The 14,585-nt window shown below is 36.9% G+C and overlaps 1 protein-coding gene and 1 pseudogene across 2 annotated transcripts in view; one reads left to right on the forward strand and one right to left on the reverse strand.

Annotated features, from left to right (window-relative positions):
• The window catches only part of LOC143673836 (uncharacterized), a 72,862-nt pseudogene extending 68,912 nt beyond the window's left edge, over positions 1–3,950 (reverse strand). Inside the window, exons 1-2 of the transcript XR_013170688.1 lie at positions 3,677–3,950; positions 3,403–3,595 (exon numbers count right to left, since the gene is read on the reverse strand). The product of XR_013170688.1 is annotated as an uncharacterized LOC143673836 (transcript). The remainder of the gene's footprint in view (positions 1–3,402; positions 3,596–3,676) is intronic.
• LOC143657327 (olfactory receptor 2W3-like) lies at positions 3,833–4,408 on the forward strand. Its single transcript, XM_077129594.1, has one exon. The coding sequence runs from the start codon at positions 3,833–3,835 to the stop codon at positions 4,406–4,408; it is 576 nt and encodes a 191-aa protein (XP_076985709.1).
• Positions 4,409–14,585: the final 10,177 nt, after the last annotated feature.

Consider the following 14,585-nt stretch of genomic DNA (forward strand, 5'->3'; position numbering starts at 1 on the left):
TGTTCCTTCACAGAACCATTCAGAAAATGAATACCTATATTCTAAGAGAAGATACCCATTTCTGGAAGGCGCTGCTTGTTCGCAGCCCCTTCCAGAGACACAGTGGCAAGGGGAGAAAGTCACAGAAGCAACTTGGTTAACAGCTTATAAGGTGTGAAATTAGCATTCATTTTCTCTTTAAACTGTCACTAATATTCCTGTGAGGAAGTCATTCTTACATCCACATCTTAGCTGGAAAAACAGAGAGAGATCAGCAGATTTGAACCTCAGTTTTCCTGACACCAATCTCATGGGCTATCCAGCATTCGGGTTCATTTTCAGCTCCTCATTCTCATGAAATTGAACAACAGTTTGTTTCAAGCCACTGGAATTATTATGGTGATGTGTTGCTTCCAGTGGACCGGAGCTTGAAGGATATTAAGGAATGATGAGAGAGATGGGATCAGGGGGTCTGAAGATTAGTAACAGACAACTCTATTCTTAACTAGTTCCTGCTTATATACTGCAGGGTTTATGTGACAAAAAGTACACAGGCACCTCGTGAGAAAACAGAGTGCTTATTAAGACAACCTCAAAGAACCTGGGGATAAGAAAAAACAAACATTCTCTCTCTTCCAGACTGTTCTCCATTAAGCAGATAACAATCTGCACAGTTTACTGCCGGAGTAACTGGCACCGTTCTGACACCAGCAGTTCTCAACAAATTCCACAGACCTTGTTTTAACCCTTGCTCCTCCAGTGATGCGTGACTAGTTGCCAACTTTTTTCATCCTTCTCTCCTGACTTTCTTTCTTCTTTCCTTTCTTTTTCCTTTTGTATGTCTTTGTGTGTGTTTATTACATGGATGGGCCATGGTCACCAAAAAACGATGAATGACAGAGTCAAAGAACATTTTAATCAATTTGGAGAAAACAATATCATCACAGAGAAAGTTCCTAAATATTATGGGTGCCCAGGGATGGGTGTGTTTAATGCTTTCTTTTTTGTCTCAAAACTAATGAATGGTTATTGATAACTATTTTATAAATAAGGGATTATGTAAAAATGAAAGTTTCCCCTACTCCTCATCTTCATTTCTCTTTACAAGTCTCTTTAACAATTGTGTGCAATCCCAGATACAGCTTGACAAAAAATGGAATCATACTATACTTAATCGTACTTTATGCAATATGTTACAGTATGTGTGTCTGAAATTAATACCATATTTTGGATATAATTCAGGAAAAATTATCTACATGCACTTATTTAGTAATTGCTTATTTCTAGTTCATGGAGGTATCACATTTTATGAAGTCATTTATAGCTATAAATATGTGCACTGCTTTTAATTATTATTTGTTGCAAACAATGCCATAATGAAGATTTTTGAGCAGGAGAATTTACATAGTGGCTTTTAATGAATGCAAGACATATTCCTAGATGCAGAATAAATGGATAAAAATCACATTATTTAAAATTTTATGAAAGACATTTGTCTCTTTTTAAAAAATAATATCCACAATGTCAAATTATATGGGAATTTTAAATAGTGATTTTATTAAAGTATACTTCAGAGACACTATTCCATTTTAAACTCCAAGATTTCCTGAGAATGTGCTCATTTCACCACAATTTTCCAACTCTCTATATTACCAAGCTTTTCAACATTTACCTGCCTAAAATTTGAATATCTGCATATTTGTTTTAATTTTTATTTCCTTATAACAAATGAAAATATTTGACATATTTATATGTTACTTATTTATAAGTGATTTGCTTTCCTGTGAACTGCTTCTTCAAATCATTACCTTTACTTCTAGTAGCCTTTGGTGGTTGGTCAGCAAGCAATAAGCCTTTGAACTGTCATGATGAATTTTTCTAACAGTGTCATATTTTGCATCACAGTACCGGAAAATTGAAATTTGCCTAGTGAGTTCTTCTTAAATCTGAGATGATCAGAGGAAGAAACACACACACACACACACACACACACACACTATCATGTTTTCTTATAATCATAGTGTGCTTTCTTTTTCAAAATTTAAATACTTGCTTTGTAATCTGATTTTGTGTTAGAAATAGGTAGACATCTGCACTTCTTGTTTTCCATATGGGCCTTGTCCATTTTCAGGCTGTGTTTAAATTATTATTAAATATATATTACAGGGCAGTGCAATGGTGGCTCAGTGGTAAGAATTCTCTCCTGCTGAGGTGGAGACCTGGATTCAATCCCAAAGCCTGCCCATGCCAAAAAAATTTTAAATATATATTGCACACATATATATACTTTATTTATTAGAGAAATTGTAGGTTCACAGAAAAATCATGCAGTAAATACAGATTCCCATATACTCACACCCATTGCTTTGCATTTAAGAATGTATTTGGATACACATTAAAGATTGTTTACCATCATTGTACATTTTTTGTCACACAGAAACTGTCTAATCTCATGGACATAGTTTCCCCTTCCCTATTTGTATGACATTTTAGCTGCATTTAACCTACATAGAAACTTGTATATTTATGAAAGTTAATCTGGATTTTAAAAAGTCATAACATCCACATACATATGGAAAAGACCTTTATGATTTTAGATGAGAAAACTATGAAAAGTTAGATGAGATTTCCAAGGTCCTGCTGTCAAGTAGAATTGGGCAAGGATTGTTACAAGAGATTCAGGGGTACTTTGGAAGAAAATATCTCTGTGTTCAATTTTTCCATAACAGATCTAGTTGAGGGAGAGGAAGAGAGAAGAACAGATAAGGAGAGAGAAGAAGAAGAAGAGAAAGAAGGAGAAGGAGGAGGAGGAAGAGAAGAGGAGGAGGAGGAGGAGAAGAGGAGGAGGAGGTAGGAGGAGTAGGGGTAAGGGAGGGAAAGGAAGAATTGGGGGGAGGAGGGAGAGGGAAGAGGAGAGAAGAGAGAGAAAGATTGTAAGTATCTGTTGCTGTATTGATATTCTGATGTGTAATGATGGTTTATCTACTCAGGTAATTCAAAATTATGTCAAGTATAATAAAGTGAGATGTATTTTTGAAATAAAGTAATCTTCAAATTATGCTTATTGCCAAATACTATTAATCGATTACTTTGGGTCTCCAATTTGAGTCTTTGAGCTATTTGCAGGACCTTATGAACTTTGATTCTTGATTTTTTGATTCTTGGAGAATCAATGGCTTAGCCATGACAGGATTTACCTTTGAAATTAAAGAAAAATACTATGAGTGGCTAGGGATGAATATGCTAAACCAGATTTCCCGGGTTCAAATATCAGTGCCTCACCTTTTTTAGATACTGCAATTTGCTCAACATACTCATGGCTCAGTTTCCTTTTTGGTAAATTGGGGTTAATATAACAGTACCAGACCCATATTGTTTTTAGGGTTAAATGAGTAAATAAATGTAAAAAGTATAGAAGAGTACCTGGCTCATGGTAATGAGCTCTCTTAAAGTTGGATATCACTGTTATTGCTGATATTTCTCTCCAGGTGTAGTAGAGATGATGGATGGGCTGAATGACAGCTTCCAAAGCCATTTCATCCTTTTGGGTTTTTCTGACCATCCCCATCTGGAGAAGATACTCTTTGTGGTCATCTTGATTGCATTTCTCCTGACCCTTGTAGGAAACACCACAATAATCCTGGTATCCCGACTGGACCCCTACCTCCAAACCCCCATGTACTACTTCCTCACCCACCTCTCCTTCCTGGACCTTAGTTTCACCACCACTTCCATTCCACAGCTGCTCTATAACCTTCATGGATGTGACAAGACCATCAGCTACACTGGATGTGCTATCCAGCTTTTCCTGTTCTTGGGTCTTGGTGGTGTGGAGTGCCTGCTGCTTGCTGTCATGGCATATGACCGCTTTGTTGCAGTCTGCAAGCCCCTACACTATATGATAATCATGAATCCAAAGCTCTGCCTGGGGTTGGTGTCTGCAGCCTGGGGCGGTGGGCTGGCTAACTCCATGGCCATGTCTCCAGTGACTCTGCACTTACCACGTTGTGGACACCATCGTGTAGACCACTTCCTGTGTGAGATGCCAGCTCTGATCCGGATGGCCTGTGTCAACACCATGGCCATTGAAGTCACTGTATTTGTGCTGGCAGTGGGCATTGTGCTCTCACCCTTGGTTTTTATCCTAGTCTCCTATGGCTACATCATGAGGGCTGTGTTACAAATCCGGTCAGCATCAGGGAGGCAAAAGGTCTTCAACACCTGTGGCTCCCATCTCACTGTGGTCTCACTCTTCTATGGAAACATCATCTACATGTACATGCAACCTGGAAACAGCTCCTCCCAGGACCAGGGCAAGTTTCTCACCCTCTTCTATAACATTGTCACCCCACTCCTGAACCCCCTGATCTACACTCTCAGAAACAAAGAGGTGAAGGGGGCACTGAGAAGGTTTTTGCTCAGTAAGTGAGAGGGTGGAAAGGAGTAAGGGGATACAAGACAGTCAGATATCAACAGCTCACAATCCATGGCCTGAATGCCAAATCCATCGAGGGTCACTGAGTGCATCTGGAAGTATTGAGTCAGATCTGATCTTGGAGTATGACTCCCTAATTATTTGCCATTTCCTGGATTTCTATATGACTGCTCTAATAAAAAAAGTATATGTCTTGACACATATACTGCACATCACATAATATCCAAGCTGTTCTATAAGGATGACTAAAGAACAAAGGGAGATAAGCAGTTGTACAGTGAGTGTTTCTCAACTTATACCAGAGTGCCAATAGGAAACATGGTTTCCTAATCAGGAATATTTGTTTGTTTTTAAATCATTAACTGTATTCTTGGATGTTTTAGTCAGAAAAATCTGAAAACTATTGCCATTGCTCTTGACAATGACTAACAGTGTGTGCATCCCTTAGTTGGAACTTTGAAATTCAGCGCAATTTGGTATTTTCTTCTTGACAGCTTCCTATCCAATGCCTTTCATTGACTCATTGTTTTTTCTACACTTCATCCCAGTCTTTGGCATTTTCCCCACACTCTTGCCTGAGAATCTTGGTGAACCAAGTCATTAACTTGTAGTAATGACCCCTGGATCACTTATATTTAAAATTATTTTAAATAATTATACTTAGGCCATTTAAATCCTAAAGTATCATTATTTCTCAAGTACATTTTTTTTAGTGAGAAGAAACTGATATTTAAAGTTCCTACTATATATCATATACTTTTAATTCAATCGATTTTCCCAGAATTTATTTGAGGCCAGAATGATTATCATTTGCTCCATTTTATACACCTAGGACATGAGGCTTGGAAGTTAAATCATTTGCTCAAGGAGAATTAAATCAGAGATTTGCTTCAAGTTCTGACTCTTAATTTCTGCTGTTTCTACTGTGACATAATATTTTAAAAAATGATAATTTATTTCAAATCAAAATGTCCAATTTAAGTAATTTTTGTATACAATTCAATGATAATAATTACATTTGAAATATTGTTTTAGTTTGTTAAAGCTGCTGGAATGCCATATACCAGAAGTGCAAATTCTCTTTTAAAATTCCTCTTTTAAAAAGGGAATTTATTAAGTTGCTAGTTTACCATTCTAAGGCCATTAAGATGTCCAAACTAAGGCATCCAGAAAAAGATACCTTGATTGAAGAAAGGCTGATAGGTCTAGAACAACTCTGTCAGCAGGAAAGGTACATGGTGATGTCTGCTAGCTTTCTCTCCTGGCTTCTTCAAACTGCTTCCCAGGGAGCATTTTCTTCCTGAATCTGCAAAGGTCTCTGGCTGTGTGGGCTCTATTGGCTCTGTTACTTCTTCCAAAATAGTTCTCTCTTAAAGGACTCCAATTAAGTGACCCCACTTTGAATCCATTGTGACACAGCTCCATATAAACCACCTAATCAACAGGTCCCACCCACAATTGGGTGGGTCACATCTCCATGGAAACAACTTAATCAAAATTTCCCACCCAGCAATACTGAATCAGGGTTAAAGAACATGCTTTTCTGGGGTACACAACAGTTTCAAACAAGAAAAATTATCCTACCATTACCACTATCTGTTACCAAAACTTTGTCTTCATCCCGAAGAGAAAATCTGTACCCATTAGGCAATAAGTGCCTATCTCTTTCCCCAATCCCCGGTGACCTCTAATATACTCCAGTTTCTATGTATTTGTTAATTTTAGATATTTCATTCAAGTTAAATCATACAATATATGGCTTTTTATGTCTAGATTATTTCATTCAACATCAGGTCTTCAAGGTTGTAGCATATGCTAGAACTTTATTCTATTCTATGACTGACAAATACTCCATTGTATGAATAAACCAAATTTGTTCATCAATTCATATGTGATGGGCACTTGGATTTCTTCCATATTCTTTAAGAAGATTTATTGAAATATAATCACATACCATACAATCCATCCACAATGTACAATCAATGGCTTTTAGTATAATTACAGTGTTCATCATTCACACCAAATCAATTTTAGAATATTTTCAATATATCAAAAAGAAAAACCCCATACATCTTAGTAGTCACCACTCAATTCCTCTATCCTTTTCCAGCCCAACATAACCCCAATTAAATTCTGTCTGTATAGATTTATTTATATTTGCATATAAAAATGGAACCATAAGATATGCAATATTGTGTGTCTGGTTTCTTTCACTTAGCACACTTTTTAAAAAAAGTTTATAGTTATATATATTTTTAAATAGAGAAGTTGTAGGCTTATATAAAGGCACAAGAAAAACATAATGCTCCTTTATACCCTCATATTGTTGACACTTTGCATTGGTGTGGTGCCTTTGTTACAATTGATGAAGGAAGAGTAGAATATAAGAGACACAAATCCATAGTTTGCATTAGGTGTATTTTTTACATAACCCACCCCATTATTAATACCTGTAACAATGGTATACATTTCTTATAATTCATGAATGATCTTTCTTATATTTGTACTATTAACCACACTCATCATACATAACAGAGGTCACTATTTTATACAGTCCTATGTTTTAGACTCTAACTTTCCTTCCCGGAGCTTACACAACCCCAAAGTTCCCCTGTCAACCCCATTCACAAATATAATCCACTGCTGTTAATGATACTCACAATAATGTGCCTCTGCCACCATTATCCATTTCCAAACATTTACAATGAGCCAAAGAGTAATCAGGTACATATTAAGCATCAGCTCCCCATTCTCTACCCTCCCCCATTCTATCTCATGGTAACCTATTTCAAGATCCTAATTATATGATTTTTTAAAAATTATAATTAGTTCCTAGCAGTAAGATCATAAAATATTTGTCATTTTGTGCTTGACTTTTTCACTCAACATATTGCCCTCAAAGTTCATTCATGTTATCATATTCACCAGGAATTCATTCCTTCTTACTACTAAATAATAACCTATCATATGTATATATCACATATTCTCTATTCATTCATCAACTGATGGACATTGTGTTGCTTTCATATTTTGGCAATTGTGAACAACAGTGTCATGAACATTGGTTTGCAAACATCTGTTGAGTCCCTGATTTCAATTCTTCTGGGTACACATCTACTAGCATGATTGCCAGATCATATGGCAATTATGTACTTAGCTTCCTGAGGAACCTCCAAACTATGTTCCAGAGTAGCTGCACATTTCACATTCCCACCATCAGTGAATGAGTGTTTTAATTTCTCCATATCCTTTCCAATGCTTGTGATTTCTGTCATTTCTGTTTTGTTCATAGTGGCCATTCTATTAGGTGAGAAAAGATATCTTATTGAGGTGTTGATTTGCATTTCTCTAATGACTCACGATGCTGATCATCTTTTCTTGTATTTTTTGGCCATTTGAATTTATTTCTTGTAAAAATATCTATTCAAGTATTTTGCCCATTTTTAAATTAAGTTGTTTGTCTTATTATTATTGAGTTGTAGGATTTCTTTATATGTTCTGGATAGTAAACACTCATTGGTATATAATTTCCAAATAGTTGCTTTCTTTGAGTAGGCTGCCTGTTCATTTTCCTGACAAATTCCTTTGAAGCACAATTTTTGAGGAAGTCCCATTTCTCCTTTTTTTCATTGCTTGTGCTTTGGGTGTAAACTCTAAGAAACCATTGCCTACCAGAAGATATTAAAGATGCTTCCTTTCATTTTCTTCTAGGAGTTTTATAATACTGGCTCTTATGTTTAGGTCTTTGATCCATTTTGAGTTAATTTGTTATAAGGTGTGAAATAGAGGTACTCTTTCAATTCTTTGCAGATGGATATACAGTTCTCCCAGCACCAGTTGTTGAAGAGAATATTCTATCCCAGTTAAGGGGACTTAGCAGCCTTGGCATATATCATAGATATGAGGGTCTATTTCTAAACTCTTTGTTTGATTCCATTGGTTAATATATCTATTATTAGATATATAGAGGTGCCAGTTCCATGCTATTTTGACCACTGTAGATTTGTAATTTTTTTTATATTTTTATTGAGAAATTTTCATACACATACAGTTCATCCACAGTATGTAATCAATGGCTTGCAATATCATTACATAGTTGTGTATTCATCATCACGATCATTTTTAGAACACTTTCATCACTCCAGAAAAAGCAATGAAAAAAAAGAAAAAAAATACATTCCAGTCCCCATACTCCTCCCTCACATTGACTACTAGTAATTTAATCTACCCAATTTTTCTACACCTTATCCACCCCCCATTATTTATTTATTTATTTATCCATATTTTTTTATTCATCAGTTCATACCTTGGATAAAAAGAACATCAGACACCAGGTTTTGACCATCACATTGTCACATTTTAAAAGCTATACTGTTATACAATCATCTTCAAAAATTAAGGCTATTGGAACACTGCAATAGTTTCAGATGATTCCCTCTAACCATTCCAATGCACCATAAACTGTAAAAGGACATCTATAAAAAGCATAAGAAATAACTTCCAGGATAATCTCTCAACTCTGTTTGAAATCTTTCAGCCACTGAAATTTTATTTTGTGTCATTTCTCTCTTTCCCTTTTTGGTCAAGATGACTTTCTCAATCCCATGATGCTTGGTCCTGGCTCATCCCAGAAATCCAGTTTCACATTGCCAGGGAGATTTACACACCTAGGAGCCACGTGTCATGTAGGAGTGAGGGCAGTGAGTTTATCCACTGAGTTGGCTTAAAGAGAGAGGCCACATCTGAGCTACAAAAGAGGTTCTCCAGGGATGACCCAGACATAAGTATAAGTAGGCTTAGCTTATCCTTTGCAAGAGTAAGTTTCATAGGGACAAACCCCTAGATTGAGGCTGAACAATCTATTGAATTGGTCGTTCTCACTGCTTGTGAGAATATCGGAAATTTCTTTAATGGGTAAGTTTAATATTTCCTTCTTTCCTCCCAGTCCCCCAAGGGAACTTTGAGAATACTTTTTTATTCTCTACCTGTTCTAGTTTGCTAGCTGCCAGAATGCAATATACCAGAAACAGAATGGCTTTTAAAAGGGGGAACTTAATAAGTTGCTAGCTTACAGTTCTAAGGCTGAGAAAATATCCCAATTAAAGCAAGTCTATATGTAGCATGAAAACCACCTCCAGGAACATTCCGCAAAGTTAGAACAGGCTGAGACTAAGGATCTGTAGTTTCGGAAAGCAGGTTTTATTTTCTATAGCCATAGTAACCTCTGAAAGTCTGAGCCCTGAACAAAAGGCAACCTCAGATTTTATAGACTGTGTGACATGTTAAAGACAAGATAAACAATTGGCTGATTTAAGTTGAGAATGGCCCAAAGCTAAACCGTTGAGGGGCCCCCACCCCAGGAATGTCTTATCTTGCCTATGTGCATCTTCACCAGTTCCTGAAGGCTAAGGGAGGGTGTTTCTATCCCAGGAATGTGTCTTATCTCACTTGCCTGCAGTTTTACCCCTTCCTGAAGGTCAGGAGAGGGGGGTTGGGGATTTGTCACAGACAGCACAGCTGAACCAGAAACAAGGGTAGGCCTGCCTGCTACATATAGAAATGTCCAATCAAAGGCTTCCATCCAGGGAAAGATACCTTGGTTCAAGAAGGCCGATGAAGTTCACAGTTTCCCTCTCAAGTGGAAGGGCACATGGTGAACAGAGTCAGAGTTTCTCTCTCATCTGGAAAGGCACATGGTGAACATGGTCAGGCTTCCTCTCATCTGGAAGGGCACATTGTGAACACAGCATCATATGTTAACTTCTTCTCCTGGCTTCCTGTTTCAAGAAGCTCCCAAGGAGGCATTTTCCTTCTTCATCTCCAAACATCGCTGGCTGGTGGACTCTGTTTCTCATGGCTATGTCTTTCTGCTCTGCTCTCTCTGAATTTCTCATTCTTCAAAATGTTCTCTCTTTTATAGGACTCCAGAAACTTGTCAAGACCCACCCAAATGGATGGAGACATGTCATCGCCTAATCCAGCTTAACAACCACTCTAGACTAAATCACATCATCCAGGGAGGTGATCTGATTATAGTTTCAAACATACAGTATTGAATAAGGATTATTCTGCCTTTACAAAATGGGATTTAGGTTAAAACATGGCTTTTCTAGGGGACATACATCCTTTCAAACCAGTACACTGCCCAAATGACTCTGGGATATATTGGGGCATCACACTAACCTGTACAAACAACAAGATCTCATGCCCTATTAAAGAGGCCATACAGTTATGGTGTTCAAATAAACTGACTATACAAGTTAAATTAGATAATACACTATACAAAATATAAATTTTGCACTGAATAAACATCTTCCTTTTTGGTCTCACACATAAGGTGAATTTTAAAATATGGCCCATCCTTTACCCTGTATTCTGGTCTACTTTAGTTCCTTCCAGATCAGCTTCATTCATCACTTTTTCAACTTTCTCAACAATTGCTGTATGGGGTAATACTGACTTTCATAGCTTCAGAACTGTATCTCTGAGTCTCAGTAGTCACATTAATATCCAAAGTTTCTGGGAATGACCAGGTTAGACATATATAGCCCAGTAGCTCAGAATTTAAGAAAAACAGTTACAATTCCAGAATAGATGTGACTTCTGTACGAGTTTACAATTTAGGACTTTTTACTATAGGACCCTACCTGATAACCCATGCTCTCAACTTCATTTTCCAAGTTTGTATATTATACTTAGCCCATATGAGTAAGTCACGATATTTGTCTTTTTGTTTCTGACATTTCATTCAGCATACTGTCCTTAAGTTTCATTCACCTAGTTGCATGCTTCACAATTTCATTCCTCCTTGCAGCCACTCAGTAGTTTGCTGTATGTAAACACCACAGTTCCTCCCTTCCATTCCTGGTCATTGTATCCTTAGGCCACCTTCATCCATTATGAATTGCAAAAACTGTTGCCATAAATGTCAATGTGCAAATGCCTATTCCTGTCTTGACTCTCACTTCCTCCAGTTATAAGTCTAGCAACAGGGTTTCTGGGTCATAAGGCAACCCCACCCCTAGTCTCCTGTGGAACAATCACACTGCCCTCCACAGGGGCTGCACCTTACAACTTCCCTCTTTCTCCACATTTTCTCCACCATTTGTTTCTCTGTTAATTTTTAGAGTTTCATTCACACATCATACAATCCAACCTAAATAAACAGTCATATCTCCTCTACCATAATCTATATGAAGACATTTGCTTTTCTTCTACAAAGTCTCCATATCCCTTCAACATATCTCCCACTTGTTTACATTTAATTTTGGCATAATGCCTTCATTTCATTCAGTGGAAGCATATTACAATGTTACTGCTGACTATAAATTCAAGTTTGCATTGATGGCATTTTTTCTTGTATACCATCCCATTTTCAACACCTTGTAATGTTGACATTCATTTGTTCTCCCACATGCAAAAAGATTTTTATTTTTGTACATTTAATTGCCATCATCATCCACTGTAGGCTCCTAAGTTATACCATCTGTCTTTATCCTCTATCTTTGGTTCTGGTGTCAGAGATACCCCAAGCCCTTTTCCTTTAACTGTACTCACATTCAGCTTCATTCAATGTACTTATGTTATTGTGCTACAATCAGATAACATTGTGATATCCATTACTGAATTTTTACAATCAGTTATGTTGCACATTCTGCATTCCTTCAATATGAATGCCCAATTTCTACCCTCTTTCTATCTCCCAATAACCTGTGTTATTCACTTTATCTCTCAAAGTTCACTCAGTTAGTTCATATTTGTGAAACTATACAGTATTTGCCCTTTTGTTTCTGGCTAATTTCCCTCAGCATATCTTCAAATTCATCCATTTTGTTACATGCTTCATACCTTTCTTCTGTCTTACAGATGCATAATATTCCAACATATGTATATACCACAGCCTATTCAGCCAATTATCTATTCATAGCATTTGGGCTGTTTCCATCTCTTGGCAATTGTAAATAATGTGTTATAAATATCCGTGTGCAAATGTCCATTTACATCCTTGTCTTCATGTCCTCTGAATATATACCTAGCAATGAGATTGCTACATCACTTGGCAATTCCATATTTAACTTCCTGAGGAACCACCAAACTTCTTTTCAGTGTGGTTGCATTATTTTACATTCTCACCAGCAATAGATAGGTGTGCCTCTTTCTCCACATTCTCTCCAGCACTTGTGGTTTTCCTGTCATAAGAGTTATTATAAAAGTTATAAGATATTTCCCTACATTTTCTTCTAAAATTTTTATGATCTTAGATCTAATGTTTAGGTCTTTGATCCATTTTGAGTTAATTTTTGTATAGGGTGTGAGATATTGATTCTCTTTCATTCTGTTGCATGTGGATATCCAGTTCTCTGGCACCATTATTGAGGATATTTTTCTGTCCCAGCTGAGTTGGCTTGACTGTTTATCAAAGACCAATTGTCCATAGATTGGAGGGTCTAAATCTGAACACTCTATTCAATTCCATTGGTCAGTATATCTATACTTACGCCAGTACCGTGCTGTTCTGACCCTTGTAGCTTCATTATATACCTTAAAATCAGGTAGCAGGAGACCTCCAACTTCTATTTTGCTTTCTCAGGATATTTTTTTAGCTACTCAGGGCACTCTACCCTTCCAGATAAATTTGGTTATTGGTTTTTCTATTTCTGAAAAGTCTTGGTATTTCAATTGGTATTGCATTGAATATGTAAATCAATTTAGGTAGAATGGACATCTTAATTATATTTTGTCTTCCAATCCTTGAACATGGTATGCCCTTCTATTTATTTAGGTCTTCTGTGATTTCTTTTAGCAATTTCTTGTAGTTTTCTTTGTATAGGTCTTTTGTATTTGTAGTTAAATTTCTTCCTAAGTATTTTATTCTTTTGGTTGCAATTGTAAATGGAATTTTTTCTTGATTTCCCCCTCAGATTGTTCATTACTAGTGCATAGAAACACTACAGATTTTTGAGTGTTGATTGTGTAACCTGCCACTTTGCTGTACTTATTTATTAGCTCTAGTAGTTTTGCTGTGGATTTTTCAGGGTTTTTGATATATACTATCATATCATCTGCAAACAGCGAGATTTTTACTTCTACCTTTCCAATTTTGATGCCTTCTATTTCTTTTTCTTGTCTAATTGCTCTGGCTAGAACTTCCAACACAATGTTGAATAACAGCGGTGGTAGTGGACATCCTTGTCTTATTCCTTATCTTAGGGGAAATGTTTTCAGTTTTTCCCCATTGTGGATGATGTTAGCTGCAGGATTTTCATATATTCCCTTTATCATGTTGAGGAAGTTCTCTTCTATTCCTTTCCTTTGAAGTGTTTTCAACAAGAAATGATGTTGGATTTTGTTAAATGCCTTTTCTGCATCAATTGGGATGATCATGTGATTTTCTGCTTTGATTTATTGATATAGTGTATTACATTAATTGATTTTCTTATGTTGAACCATCCTTGCATACCTGGGGTGACTCCTACTTGGTCAGGGTGTATAATTCTTTTAATGTGCTATAGGATTTAATTTGTGAGAATTTTGTTGAGGATGTTTGTACCTATCTATATTCATTAGAGAGATTCATCTGTAGTTTTCTTTTCTTGTGGTATCTTTGCCTGGCATTGGAATGAGGGTGATGTTGGCATCATAGAATGAGTTAAGTAGCCTTCCCTCTGTATTAGTCAGGGTTCTCTAGAGAAACAGGATCAATAGGGAACACTCACAAATATAAAATTTATAAAAGTGCCTCACGTGACCATGGGAAAACAGAGTCCAAAATCCAGATGGCAGGCTGTGAAGCTAACAATTCTGATGGAGGGTCTGGGCAAACTCCACAGGAGAGGTTCTCCAGCTGAAGCAGGAAGAGAGACTGTTTCTTCTGAATCCTCTTTGAAAGGCCCCCAGTGATCAGACCAAGCATCATTCATCACAGAATGCACTCCCCCTGGCCAACTATAAATGGAATCAGCTGTGGATGCAGCTGACATAATCATGATTTAACTCTATGAAATGTCCCCATTGCAACAGACAGGCAAGCACTTAGCCAAACAGACAACAGGTACAACCACTTGACCAAGTTGACACATGAACCTGATCATGACATCTCCTCTTCAATTTTGAAGAGTACTAATTCTTTCTTGAATGTTTGGTAGAATTCAAATGTGAAGCCATCTGGTCC

This window comes from Tamandua tetradactyla, chromosome 2, assembly GCF_023851605.1.
Source record: "Tamandua tetradactyla isolate mTamTet1 chromosome 2, mTamTet1.pri, whole genome shotgun sequence".
Classification (NCBI taxonomy): Eukaryota; Metazoa; Chordata; class Mammalia; order Pilosa; family Myrmecophagidae; genus Tamandua; species Tamandua tetradactyla.

Excerpts from the sequence above, each read along its gene's own strand:
- LOC143657327 (XM_077129594.1), top strand. The coding sequence starts at position 3,833 with ATGGCATATGACCGCTTTGTTGCAGTCTGCAAGCCCCTACACTATATG.